We start from the raw sequence: 13,854 nt of genomic DNA, 5'->3' as shown, positions 1-13,854 counted from the left end.
ATGCACCACGGGCATTCCTGCTGGGAATGGGGGCTCTGCACCCACAGGCTGCTGGCAGAGTCCCACCCCGGGCAGCGGAGGGAAGACAGGCAGACACTTACTGGGAATAAGCTGATTAAGCATCTGTCACCTCATCTGAGGCTGGCCGAACACTATAAAGCTCATTTTCTGCCTGAGGCATTTTTATCCCAGTTCCTGCTGCCCGGCCCTTGAGTCTGACAGCTGAATTCTCTCCACACGTGTGCAGGGCTCAGCCAGAGCCTCCTTGGCTCCAAAAAGCCCTTCCTAGGTCTCCGGGCAGGACCCTGTGTGGGGCACCCATCAGAGGAGTGGCATCAGCCCAGTGCCGGTATTTCAGGAGAAATCCTGTTTATCCTGCCAGGAGCACGAGGCTGGTGGGAGCAGCAGGCTGAGGATGGCTGCAGTGTCCCCAGAGTCTGTCCCCAGCAGCTCCCAGGTCCTCACAGCACCAGCCACAACTGCAAAGGGCAGAAGATGATTGACGAGGCTAATGAGGAGCTGCCCCGCTAATTAAGGCTGCAGGCCAACAACTCAGGGCCCTTGGAAGCTGTTTTGGGTCAGCTCAGAGCAGTTTGGTGGATGTGCTCAGCGTGAAAGGAGAAAATGAATCTGTAGCAACAAGCCAGGAGTTCTCCAGCGTGTAGGAGCCAATTGCACAGGAGTTAATTACCACCGGCGAGGATTGCTCCATCCTGCCCACATCACGTTTAACTCCAGTTGAAAATCTACCTGGGTTATCCCACAGAGCGGCTGGAGCTGGGGGATCACTGCCCACGGCAGGGACAGGGACACGGACACATCCCCGCTTCTGGCAGATCCCCAGCTGCAGCCTCGACCACACTCCAGCTCAGCCTGAGCTCTCTGAGGCTGAACAATATCTAAGCAGCAGAAATGTTGGCAGAATTTCTGCAGGGAGGAGATTTTTCGGCGGTTTGCAGGTTCAGACCAGTGTTTGTGTACGTGGATGTGCACAGGGATATGTAAGTAGTGTGATTTTCTCAGCAGTGCCCGTGTAAACACATCGTCCTGAGCATGAAAACGAGGGTATTAATGATGGAACAGGATCCCCAGACAAAGCATCATCCAGAATTCAGCACATCTTCCCCAAACCAGAGGGAATCAAAGCACAACCCAGCCCTGGCACTGCTCAGGGCAGGTCCTGCTCCCCACCGAGCCAGAAGAGATGTTTTAAAGCAACAAATAGATAAAAGCCCCCAAAGGGTCTCGTGGACTGGCTGAAGGAGCGGGAAGGTGACTCTGTGCTGGCCAAGTAAAATTCACCAACCCCCAGGAGGAAGTTTGCTGAAAGTGAATGTTTTTAAAACACTGTCTGGAGCCTCCAACAAAAACAGCCTGGCAGGATGAGAGCAGCGAAAAGGGCTCCTCACTCCAGAGACAAAAATAGCCTTTTCCAAGCCTTCCTCTCACTCCCAGGGTGGGAAGGGAAGGTGACTCCAGAGCCTTCACACCCCCCTCCAGGTGAGAGCCCGAGATCTGCCAAGGAGAAACAGTGGGAAATCAACAGATTTGTGCCATGGAATGGCTCCACAGCATCACCCCTCGCACCCTGGGATGTGCTGGAGCTGCTCCCCTGGCAACACGGGGTTCATCCCCCTCCATGGGGGGACGAGGGGCTCTGGCAGGGCTGTCCTGCAGAGGAGAGGTGAATCCAAGTTTGCAGGACACCATCAGCAAAGCAAATATTCAGCAACATTGTGGCAATGAAAGCAAATCTCATTCTCCCCAGATTTTGCCCCCTCAGCAGCACCCACAAGTTGTTTGCCTTCCACGGGCTGCCTGGGCAGAGTTCAGAAAAACACAGACACAAAACCTGGCAGCCAAGGGTTGAAAGGGCTTTGCTTTGTTCCACTGCGCTGAATTCCCTGGGTAATACCACTCAGCTCTCCGGGATTGGCACGGCTTTATTCAGCTGCCAAAAATGAAACTAATGCAAAGCACAAGGTCTCCAGGACACGGCCCTGCTCCGCTCCGTGGGGGAAGAGGCAACAGAAACAAGGTCCCTTTGCTCCCCTCTGAGCACACTCCAGCTGCAGCCAGGATGCTCCAGTCCCACTGGTTAGCTCGTAAGGAAAAGTTTAGAATCATGGAAAAGAATAAAACATCCCGAGTTGGAAGGAGCCCGCAAGGATCATGGAAGTCCAGCTCCTAAATCCTAAGTTTAAGTCCTACTCAAGCTGGGAGTGGACGTGGCTCAGGCTTCTCCTGCACAACAGCTGAAGGGCGGCATTCCGAACACATCCCTGGAAGTGCTCAAAAACCACATGGATGTGGCACCTGGGGACGTGGCTCAGTGGTGGCCTTGGCAGTGCTGAGGGAATGGTTGGATCTCATGGTCTCAGAGGGCTTTTCCAACCTTCTTAAGGATTTTATGGCTCCCTGCAGGACTGACACTGCACAGGGACCTGGGCCCACCCACGGCTTCCCTGGGTGACCGTGAGGAGCAGGACGGAGGGGCAGCACCCCGGGACTCTCCACTGCCACTGCCACACTGCAGAAGCAGCTCAGCTCCAAGGAAATTTTGTGCCTAAATGGGTCAGCCCTGCTCCAGGAGCACCTTCATCATTTCGGTATCAATATTTAATGCCCAGCAAAGCCCAGTGCTGCCTCCTCCATCACAGCTTGTCCTGCCCGGCGCCATCAGGAGCAGCCCTGAGGGTTTCGAGAGCCAAGTTTCTGTCAAGAAGGAGCCCATCTGGACAGGCAAAACCATGGAAAGAAACAGTCCCCATCTAAAGGCATTTAGATTCTCCTGGCTGTCATGCCAGAGGATGAGGGGACCCAAGTTTCAGGGCAAGAGCTCCGAACATCTTTGTTTCGGGGTCTGGGTTTGAAGAGAACTGGGATGAGGATCCACACAGGGCACAGAGTACCCCAGCGCTCCAGGAACACCTGTCAGTACCCTCCAGTGGCCACCCCTGCTAGGCAGGGCCATCCTCAAGTCCTCAGCATTGGGATCTCCACCCAGGAGCCAGAAGGGCCCCCCAGTCCCCTCCCCACAGATGTGGCACCGAGGGGCTCAGCTCGGCCCCGGGCTGTGCTGAAGGAGCTGGAGCAGGAGCTGTTTGCCCTGTGCCCTGCCCTGCAACACGAGCAGCAGCACTGAAACCTTAACCACGAGCAGGCTCAGCACAACAAAGCACTGAGGGCAAAGCCCCATCGCAGGGAGCAGCATCCAGCTGCGGCAGCGCAGGGAGCGGTTTGGGACACCTCCGGCAAGACAGGAGCTGCTGCTTTCCAACACCTCGTAATCCACGTGTCTGCAGGTGTCCCATCTCCAGGGAGGCCGGGAATGCTCTCCCAGTCCACAGGCAAAGGGAATGGAGCAGCATTCCCACCTCAGAGCCCCTGGCAGTGTCAGAGCCGAGCCCACGATGGAGCCCTGGTACCACGGATGGGAGCGGGGCCACCGATCCCTGGAACGCTCAGAGCCCCCGGGGTGCAGCCGACAGATTTCCCACGTCTGGGCTGCAGGAAGCCTCAAGGCAGGGAGCAGAGGGCATGGAACTCGGGGTGGCACAGGCTGGCTCCTGCCTCCTCTGCCACACACAACATCCCTCCACTGCCAACGCACCAAACCAGCCACAGTTTCCCTCCTGAACCACTTGAGGAAGATTTGCTCCCATCCCTCTGGACCTGGAGATAAGGAGCCTGTGATACCACAGTAACATCGATTACAGCCGATGGGGAGCAAAGGACCCTCAGGAATGAGGTCCATGTTTCTGCACGACAATTCAGCTTCGAGTTCGGGGTGTTGTTGAGCAAACACCTCTTCAAATGCAGAGCTACTCGCACACCACTGCCAACCCATCTTCTGCATGAAAAAATGGCTTTAAAATGAAATGGAGGTTGTGCTGTAAATGGCAATAATCTCATCTGGCAGGAGGAGACAGCTCTGTCTTCGGGGGAAGGAAGAATTGCCAGTCCCTGCTTTCTGCAAAAAGACAATCCGGAGCAAGGAATGAGCGGGGAACAGGGAGGGAGCAGAGGGAGCTGCCCGTCCTCGCACCCCAGCTGGCACCCCAAGCCCCGGGGCTCGCAGCAGAGCCCAGCCCGGCAGCTGTGCCGCTACGCCGAGGTCCTGGGAGTGAATCAGCACCAGGGAAGGTGGGATTACGTTGGCGGAAGGTGCCAGCAGCCTCCGTCTCCCTCTGTAATTACTCCCCGTGTGTAGGCAGCTGCCTGTAGTGGCAGCATCGGCTCGGGGGCGGCTGACAGCTCCTCCACCAGCTCATTAGCACAGTCACTCCGAGGGTGAGCGCTGCTTCTGGAGAACGATGACAATGGGCTCCCCGAGCAGAACGCCTCGGGAAAGCCTGCGCGGGAGCGGGTGCCTGGCATGGGGAGCTGCTGCTGCCGCTCCAGCCCCGGCCCCGCTGCTGCCAAACCCCGGGGAGACGGCGGCCGCAGAAGGAGGCAAAGCAAGGGTCGGTCACCCGTCCTGGGTCCCCACGGGCTGGGGCTCAGCGGCATCGTGCCCTTCCTGGGGATTGTCTCCTCCTGCCCATGGCAGTGTTCAGGCTCCTGCACAGGCCAGGAAAGCACGGGGCAAAAAAATACCTGGGTAACGGGGATTGAAGCACTGGGACTGGTTTTGGATTCAGAGACTCCAAAGCTTAAGGAGATCCAGAAGACCCCACTACGTGAGCCCCCAACTGTCACGCTGGGCTCAGGGGTGCCTGAAGTCCTCAATGGAACCGGGACACACCTGGTTCTTGCAGGCACCACATGCCACACATCTCCAGAGGCCAAGAAAAGCATCGCTGGCTTCAGAGGAGACTTTGTTCTCACAAAGGAACACAGAGCCAGGACCATCCTCCTCCAGCTCCCAGCACCAAGACGCTGACTTTGGGTGAACCCACGAGATCTTCACCAGTTCCATCTTCTCATTCCCTGCCTCTGGCTGCTCGCACTGACATCCCAAGGAACTGAAGCGTTCATTAACTGCTGGAGACCTGTGGACTCTTCCCAAGCCCATCTCTGGCTGTCGGGGCCAAGGCACCCCTTGCACCTCCGCCCTTGGGCCAGCCAGGCGCCGATGGAGCCGGCGCTGCCGCTCGCTCCGGGCCGAGGGCTCCGCTCCGGCTCCAGCAAGGGAAGAGCCCAGCCAGCACTCGCCCCTCAGCCCTCGTTTCCTGGGGGGATGGGCTTCACCCAAGCGCAGGTGCTGGGACGGCACAAACTGCCCTGCACGCTCCTGAAGGGCCGTGCCCGGGAGACGGTGACCTGCTCCCCAAACCCGTCATTAGCCCCGTGCTTCGAGGACAACACACCTCAAACAACAACTGAGTCACCGCTGAAGCTGTTCCCAGCCCCTGGCCCCGGCCCCTCTCGCCCTGTTTGCCCAGGTGGCTCCGGGCCCAGCGGTGCTGATGCACAAACACTGGGAGCACCCTCGGTGCCAGCTCTGCCCAAAATCAAGGACAGCCTGCACGGCGGCAAGTCCGGGTCCATGAGCTGCCTGGGATGTCACCAAGATTCAGAGTAGCCAAGATTCTGGGTGCCACGGCACTGCCTGAACAGCTGTTACACCCTAGAATCTCCAAAAACAAGACTTCAGAACTTCACTGCCTTGGTACTTTTTGTACTACATTCTTCTGTCTTTTTTTTTCCCCTGCTCTGTGCTCCCAGGTAACTCAATACAAGCCCTTAAATCACAGGAAATCGTGCAAGCTTCCCAGTTTAACAAACGACATCCTGCGTTACACGTTAGGCTACAGCAGTTTTATTAGTCTTGGTCTCAAGACCCAGCAGAGCAGAAACCGCTTCCTTCGGAGGGAAATTAAACCACGTAAATTATTGCATTTTCTCAGGACACCGGGAGCAGAGCAGAAAGGAAAAACGGAGAGATCCGCGAACTCCGAGAGAGAGATGGGGAAGGCTCTGACGGCTCTGGCTTGTGGCAGAGCAGCGAGCGGCGGCGGCGCGGGGCTGCCCCGCTCCGGGGTGATGCGGGGACAGCGCTGCCCACCCCGCGATCGGACACCCCCACGCGGGCCCCGGTGCCCCGGGGAAGGCCGGGGGTGCCCGGGGAAGGCTCGGGGGTGCCCCCCGCCCCCTGCCCAGGGCTGGCGGGGCCCCTGCGGCCGCTGCCGCCCCGGCCGGCTCCGGGCACACCCGGGGGGCGGCCCCGACGGCGCCTCCGCCCGCGCCCGCTCTGCCCCCGCGCGTCCCGGGGAGCGGAGCGAGGGAAGGGGAAATTCGATAATTAAAATAACTCAGATAACAGGAAAACGCCGAGACGCGGCGCCGGGCACCTGTTGCGGACCCACCTTGTAGACATTCTCGGTGAGGCGGTGCACCTCCTCGGAGCGGGCCATGCCGGGCGGGCCGGGCAGCACCATGGGCGGCGGCGCGGGGTGCGGGGCGAGCGGGGCGGGCGGGCGGAGCCGGGCGCGGGCGCGGGCGCGGGGAAAGCGCGGAGCGGCGGCCGCGCTGCCTTTTATCAGCTCCCGGCGGCCGTGCCCGCCCCGCACCGCCCCGGCCCGCCCCGCACCGCCCCGCGGGGAGGAGCGCCCCGGGCCGGGCTGTGCCGCGCTCCGCGCCCCGGCCCGCCCGTGACGGGAGGGCTGCGAACCCCGCGGGGGCAGGGGGGCTGCATCCCCCGTGCCCCATCCCATACCCCGTTCCCCATCCCTGTTCCCCGTGCCGTACCCCCCATTCCACAGCCCATTCACGTCCCATGCCCCTCCTCCACCCCATTCCCCATCCCACACCCCACAACCTACCCTACACTCCTACCGTGCCTCACCCCACAGCCCACGGCCCCACACTATCCCCATACTTTATCCCACCCCGTATCTCTCGCTGTGCCCCACATCCCTGAGTTGTCCCACACTCCAGCCCCTGCTGTACCCCCACCCTTGTCGTACCCCCCACTCCTGGGGCTGTGCTCCATCCCCAGCTGTGCAGTGGGGAGTGGGTGGGTGAGGAGCAGTCGGAAAGGGAAGAGCAGCCGGCGGTTTATGGGGTGTTGGGAAAGAGGGTGCACATTGTCTGGGGAGGCCGAGAGAGCAGGGTTGGGATGAGCCGTCACCACAAGGTACGACTTGGGATTCTCGGGCCAAGGGAGACCAGCCCAGGCAGGAGAAGAGGCAGCCCCTGCCTGCCACTTCGCTGTCTCCAGGCTGTCCCACCACCTGGTCAGCCAGGAGAACCAGGATTCCCATGGGAGGTTCTTGCCAGAGCTCCCGGCTGTCAGCAAAGACATGGATCCCTGTCCTTTGCATCCCTTGGGCCAATGGCAGCGACTTTTGCCCAGGTCCTGAGGGACATGAGGAGCAGGCCCATGCCCTAGAGCCAGTGCCCCCATCCCTGTCCCCTGCCTCGCAGTCCTCCCTGCCGGGACGGCCGCTCTCCACACGGCGATCCGTGGTTAAATGGAGCCTCACGGCCGGGCCGTTCCCATGTGCCAAGCCTTCCTCTCCCTCCTCTCTGCTGTGAGAAGCAGTGAAACAGTTAAGCAGCTGAGCATGTTATTTTCCATCCTCTCGATCAATTCTGAGAACAAGGAGCCCAGGTCGATACCTTGGTCCCAAGCCTCTCGCTGCTGTTCCCCTTCCTGCTCTCCCTCCCAGCCCCGGTGACGACCAGGAGGGAACCGAGAGCAGCTGCTCCCTCTGGCTGAATTTGAGTCCCATTTTGGCTTCTCCCTCAGAGGTTCCGCACTCCAAAGCACAGCAAAGAATTTACAGCCCCTGAGAAGGATTTTTCTTGTGTTTCTGGAGTGACCAGTTAACCCTTTCCCACTGGGGCTAAGGAAAGGGAGCAGCTGTGGGAGCAGGACTGCCGGGGAGATGTTCCCAGGGGAATGCCTGGCTGCCTGCATCGCTGCTGGGACACCAAGGTGCCACTTTCCCTGTCCATCCCTCTCCATCCCACGTGGCCAGACCATGGTCAGCTCTGTTGGGATACCGCTCCCCCAGCCGGACACCAGCAACCTCGCTGGCTTTCCAGTGTCGGTGAAGGATTCAGGATCAAGCATCCAGGAGTAGAGTGCCTCTCCCTGCATCTCCATCACCTTATTTTTAGTTACGTTATGTAAGTTCTTCGCTACGTCATGGATGTGGGGGGTTCTTGCATCTAATTCCAGTGTGACAGCCCAGCAATTCAAACTAGCTGTTCCTCTGGTGAGGAAGATAAAAGGATTTGTAATTTCTGATAATAAAAGAGGCCTTCTGGGACGACCCTCAGAGAATCTCTTGCATCTAGGCCTGCTCTCAGACAGCCGCTCCACTTTCTTCCCATGCTCTGCTTCTCCTTATCCCCTGGAATCCGAGTGCCGAAAACCTTTCTCCCTCATACCTCCCTGCTCCCAGAGAGGCTCCATGCCTGGAAGCAGCCAGGAGTTCATTTCCCCACAGTCAGAGCCACATGGAGCAAATCATCCTTGTCCCTGGCTCTTGCCGTGTCACCACCCCTTGGCTGGCAGCGCCGCCGGGCTGCCCGTGCTGCCCACGGCCCGGAGCTGTGCCCGAGCCCCAGGCAGCGCAGCCGCCCGCAGCTCCCTGGGAATTCTCAGCAGGAAAAACCTGCCGCTGCCTCGTGCCGTAGCATTTGCTATGATTGCCTTTTTTTTTTTTTTTTTTTTCCTGGTTGCTGCTCGCTGCCTTTTTGTCAGGGTGATTCACTCCCCGGGGCTCGGCGGCAGCTGGAGCGTGCCCAGGGTAACCATGGTGCCAGAGTCCCCGTGGGTTACCTGAATCCCCGCGGCGCCTTCTCCATGTGCCCTTTTGAAGGCGGGACCATCCAGCACGGGGGCAAAACCCCGTGGGTGCCGTGTGGGGAACCACCACGCCAGACTGGGAACAGCGGTGGGATGAGCAGGCAGCAGCCCCGGGGCTGGCAGCGGCCCCATCCCCGGAGCGATCCCTCCCCGGGGTGACGGCACAGCGGCACACGCGGCACCGGCCACCTCCAGCCCCGGGTGGAGTGAAGTTGCTGTGGCAACAATAACTTATGTAATCCACCCCGCTCGGCTGCAGGTGTGGGGAGGAAATTGTGCTATTTTCGAAGTTTCATTAGGTTCCTTCTTAATTACCAGCGTGGCATCACGCCAGCGCTCCCGGCTGGGCACAGGGACCGAGGGTGGGGACGGGGCAGCGATGGCCGGGACGGTGACAGCCGAGGGCAGTGACAGCCGAGGGCAGTGATGGCCAGGGCAGCAATGGCTGGAGCAGTGGTGTCCGAGGGCAGTGACAGCAGCTGTACCGAGGGACAGTTCGGGCCACCAGCCCCTCCGTGTTCCCAGCTTGTGGACACTCTCCCTGCTCCCGAAATGCCTCCCCGGTGGGTGCGGTGGCTGCCAGGGAGGGACACGGGAGGGAGGTGCTGCAGGGCAGCATAACTGCCCAGGGAGGGGAACGTGGCACTGCAGGGTCACCGAGAGCTGCCACATCCTCAGCGACTCGGGAAGCCTCTGGTGACACGGAGAGAGGAGAAATAAAGGTGGGTTAGAAGCCCTGGTGCATTTGAGTGGGCTGTGTCACTGGCCAGCACAGAGAGGAGGAAGCAGAGGGACCATCATGGTACCAGGGCTGGTTTTTGTCACAGTCCCTGAGAATATGCTTGGAGTTTCCTAAGGAAGATCCAGCTCCAGCTGCTCCGGGTGGTCACTGGGTTCTCCTGGCACTGCCAGAGCAGGAGAGACCAGGCAGGGAGCAGGACGAGGGTGAAGAAGCCGCCTCCATCTCCATCTCACCTGTTTGTCCACTCAGTCCCACTGGCTCCCCGGCAGCCCTTGGCTCTCTGTTCCTCCTCTTTGGTATGTGCTGAAGGGGAAGGCTGAGCCCACCCACCCCTCAGTGCCCTGCACAGCCCGAGCGGGGCAGGTGTGTACCCAAGTGTCACCGTGTTAATGAGATTCCCAGGAATTGCCTGTCCTGTGGTCCCGGGCAGATGGCTTCTCCATCGGAGCCCTGACATCACTGCGAGCACTCCCTGTGCTGTGTCAGGAAGTTTTTATTTCTAAAATAATCTAAATTTTTCTAACATCTGGGGGTCACTGGGGAATCAGCCAGGTGGGTTTGAGCCAAACCAAGCCCCTGCGAGCACAGGATGTGTTTTCCCTGAACACCTCACTCAGTTCCATCTCCTGCCCTCCTCAGGGGGTCCTCCTCAACCCCAGGCTGTCCCCCCACTTAATTTGAGCACCTCATTAAGGAGCTGGGCCAGCAAACCCCACACGAGTACCCAGGTCCTGGAGCATCCTCCCAAACTCAGCCTCAGCCTCCCCTTTGCAGCGTGGCTGTCGCTCACCAGGATTCCAGCAGGTGCCTCGAACTGACAGTGAGTAGGTTTAGGTTAAATATTGGGAATAAATTCCTCCCCGTGAGGGTGGTGAGACCCTGGCACAGGTTTCCCAAAGAAGCTGTGGCTGCCGCATCCCTGGAAGTGTTCCAGGCCAGGTTGGACGGGGCTTGGAGCAACCTGGGCTAGCAGAATGCGTCCCATGAGCTTTAAGGTCCCTTCTAACCCAGCCCACTCCACGATTCTGTCGCTGTTGGCGCTGGTGGAAGCTGGTCCCTGAATCTTCAGAGGGTCAGGACTTAGAAGCTGTCCCTGGGCTGGAGACGTCCCGCATGTGCCAGCAGCTCCCAGCAGTGAAATCCCCCCGAGCGCCACCGGCAAACCGAGCAAAGCCATTTATTGGGGATTAGCCAAGGATGAACAATTCAGGCCCTGATTCTGCAGGGTGGAAGCTGCAGTGCTGGATCCAGCGATTCCCACCTCACGCCTGGGCGAGTGGGACTCACAAAGTGGGATGGGATGATTTCACTGAGGGGGAAACTGAGGCATGACAAAGTACCTGGCCTCTCATCATCTCAGGGTTTCCCTGATCCCACTGGAAGCAGCATCTGAGCAAGGATCCCAGCAGCGCAAGCTGCTGTTCCCAGGGATTCGCCGACAGTTCTGCTCCCTGATGTGACACCTGTGCCACTCTCTGCCTCGGAGCACCCGGCCCTGCCCACGCTGAGGGCCGCAGAGCCTGGGGACGGGGTCTCATCCCTGGGGGCACCGATGGCAATCCCTAGAGGGACCCCAGGACCTCTCTGCTCCCACTCGCGCATCCCCCGTGGCCGTGGGATGCAGGCGGCAGGGAGGGGGTGTTGGTCGGTGTCCGGGACACTCCTGCTGCCAGCAGCGCTCCTGGAACTCGGCCCTGGCAACCTCTGGCTCCCCCGTCCCGGCTGGGGGGACAGGCCCTGCCACATGTCCCCTGCGTGTCCCCCGAGCCCGGCCCGGCCCTGCCGGGTGCCATGGGCCGGGCTCGGCCGGCACGGCTGCCGCGTCCGGAGGAGCCTCGGCTCTCCCGGGAGGCTCCCGGGGAGCGCAGGCACAGGGAGGAGCCGGAATGACGGAGGAAACAAGGAGTGGGTGGGAGAACAAAGCGCTGCGGATGCAGAGCTGTGGTGGGGCCTGGGAAGATGGAGGCACCGAGTGGGAATGAGGGATGCAGGGAGGCTGTGGCTGCTGGACCAGGGCAAGGGGCGGCGGGGCTGGCACCGGCCCTGGGACAGTCGGACACATCCGTGCTGCCATCCCTGGGGACTGGGGAGGCTTGGGAGGGCTCCACAGCAAACCCAACCTCTGCCGTGCCCCGCTGGGGGCTGGGGGAGCAGAGCTGGGGGAGCCCCAAAACGCGCCGGGTCCCCCTCGCTGCCGGCCCGAGCCCCTGTCCCTCCTCACCTGCCCCGGCGCCTGTTCCACGAGTGAGTAATGCTGAATTACGGCGCTAAGGAGCTCTCTGGGGATCCTTCGGAATAACAGGAATAGTTTATGCGATTTGCATAATTGGCATGATGGGATTTTGCATCACGTTGCTGAGCTCAGGGAAGCGTCCGGGGCAGAGCCGAGGTGCTGCTGGGGGCTCTGGGCACCTTAGGGGGCTCTGGGCACCTTCCCTTCTTGGGGCTGCCTCCCCCCTGCCCTGCCCTGCCTGGGAAGGACCGGCCAGTCACAGAGGGGTGGCAGAAGGGACAGGATCAGGTCCCACTGCCATCCCCAGCCCGTGTCCCCCTTCTGTCCCTCAAGGTGACCCTGGGCTGGTCGCAGCCCCACAGCCCCCTCGGGCAAGTTTGCCTGTCCCATGGCCACCTCTGATGGCTGTGGCTACCCAGGCCAGCTCACAGGAAGCAGCGAAACGCTGGATCTCGAGCCTGAAGGACGCGATGCCAAATTCCCACTGCTCCTGTTCCAGCCCCAAGGCCTCCCAGCTCCCTGCACGGCATCTCCAGCCTTCCCACAGGGACGTGGCTCCTCCTGATTCCAAGCACAGCACAGCCCTGGGACTGGTCTCCACTCGTTTCCTCTCTCTCTGATTAATCACGGAGCGTTGGGCTCTGGCCCCCCAGCCCCGGAGCAGCCTGGCATCGCTCTGCTGTGCTGGCTGAGTGGCAGCCACGGGCCGGGGACACGGGCTGGGGACACCCATCACGCAGCAGCGCTGGCCCTCGGGGACACCCGGCGTGGCCACGGCTTCACCCACAACTTGGGGAGCCACATTCCAGCACAGGGCAGGGCAGCCAGGGCTGTTTGGGGCAGCAAAAGTGGTGACACAGGGACAACTGCCATCTCCCAGTGCTGCTTGCACCCATCTGCCATGGGTCCCATGGCCCCCAGGAGGGGGAATTTTGGCTCCTACGTCAGAGCAGGCCCTGCTGAGGCATTTCAGCCCCTGCCAAGCACCACTATTCACCGGCAGCTCCCGTCTGGCACCACGAGCCAGCAAAGGTCACATTCCCGGCTGCGGCCGCGCTGTGCTCGGACAGACCCGCTTTGTTCCCAGCGCTGCTCTAATTAGGAAATTGCGCTGATTTTTTTTCCCACAGTTGAACTATCAAAACTTGGGCTTGTTCCCTGCCAAAGCCTCTCCTATTGCTCTGCTGGTGACTCAGCGTGACACCAGGGCACTGAAAATATGGAAGAGGGAAGGAGCCAGTGGTTGGTTCCCAGTGTGTCTGAGTGGGCAGTTGGGATGGGGGGAGGGTTGGCACAGCGAGGTTTGGGTGCAGAATGCAGCACCCCAGCGGTGCCCCCAAGTGTGGACAGCACCCAGACCCCTGGGACCCCCATGTGGGGCAGGGCAAGCTCAGGGTGTGGATGATGAAGAGGAGGAAGAAGATGAAAGATCCTGACCAAACTGTGCCTGGTCCTGAGGCAGGGTTTGCCAGGGAGGGTGCGGGACAAGGGACACGGTGAGTTCATTCCCAGGGGTGGGAGCTGAGAGGGGACAGGGAGAGCCCCAGGGCCTCTGAGCCCCTCGTGCCAGGAAGCAGCAGGGCCCAGAGGAAAGGCCCATGGATCCAACACCTCCGGGGTTCTCAGCTCCTTGTTTTGCTTTTCCATGGGTGTTCCAGGAAAGATCGGAGGCAGCGGAGCATGACAACGCGTCAGGGGGTGCAGCCGTGTCAGGGGGTGCAGCTGTGTTAGAATGTGCAGCTGTTTGGGGCTGTGCAGCTGTTTGGGGGTGCACTGGCAGCCCCCCATCCCCCAGAGCTGCCATCCAGCTGTGTTGGCATAGAAACTGCCAGGGCTCTGCCACCGCCTCCCGTTACACAATTCCCTCAAAGCCCGGGGAAGAGGCTGCTGAGAAGGGGAGGCTGCTCCCGGCCTTTGCCCTGAACCAGCTTCGTGTCAGCTCCCGGCACACGGACGGGGCGTGGGGGACCAGGGAGGATCCAGCACAGCCCCAGGGAATGGTGCTGGAGCCCAGTGGCTCCGCTGCCTCCTGGACACCAGGGAGTAAGGGTCTATTTAAAGGCATTGCTGCTTGCATAAGGCTGGCTGGAATTCCTGCTCGCCCCCGGTCCCATC

The 13,854-nt window shown here is 60.6% G+C and overlaps 1 protein-coding gene across 8 annotated transcripts in view; it reads right to left on the bottom strand.

Moving 5' to 3' along the window:
- BAIAP2 (BAR/IMD domain containing adaptor protein 2) overlaps window positions 1–6,427 on the bottom strand; it is a 39,684-nt gene extending 33,257 nt beyond the window's left edge. For all 8 annotated transcript variants that reach the window (XM_032129432.1, XM_032129430.1, XM_032129437.1 and 5 more), the window contains exon 1: window positions 6,312–6,427. In XM_032129432.1, coding sequence (XP_031985323.1) covers window positions 6,312–6,383 — 72 coding nt within the window. In that variant the 5' untranslated portion in view covers window positions 6,384–6,427. The remainder of the gene's footprint in view (window positions 1–6,311) is intronic.
- Between the last annotated feature and the right edge of the window lie 7,427 nt (window positions 6,428–13,854).

This window comes from Corvus moneduloides, chromosome 19 (genome assembly GCF_009650955.1).
Source record: "Corvus moneduloides isolate bCorMon1 chromosome 19, bCorMon1.pri, whole genome shotgun sequence".
Lineage (NCBI taxonomy): Eukaryota > Metazoa > Chordata > Aves > Passeriformes > Corvidae > Corvus > Corvus moneduloides.
This window is presented reverse-complemented; position numbering and strand designations above follow the sequence as displayed.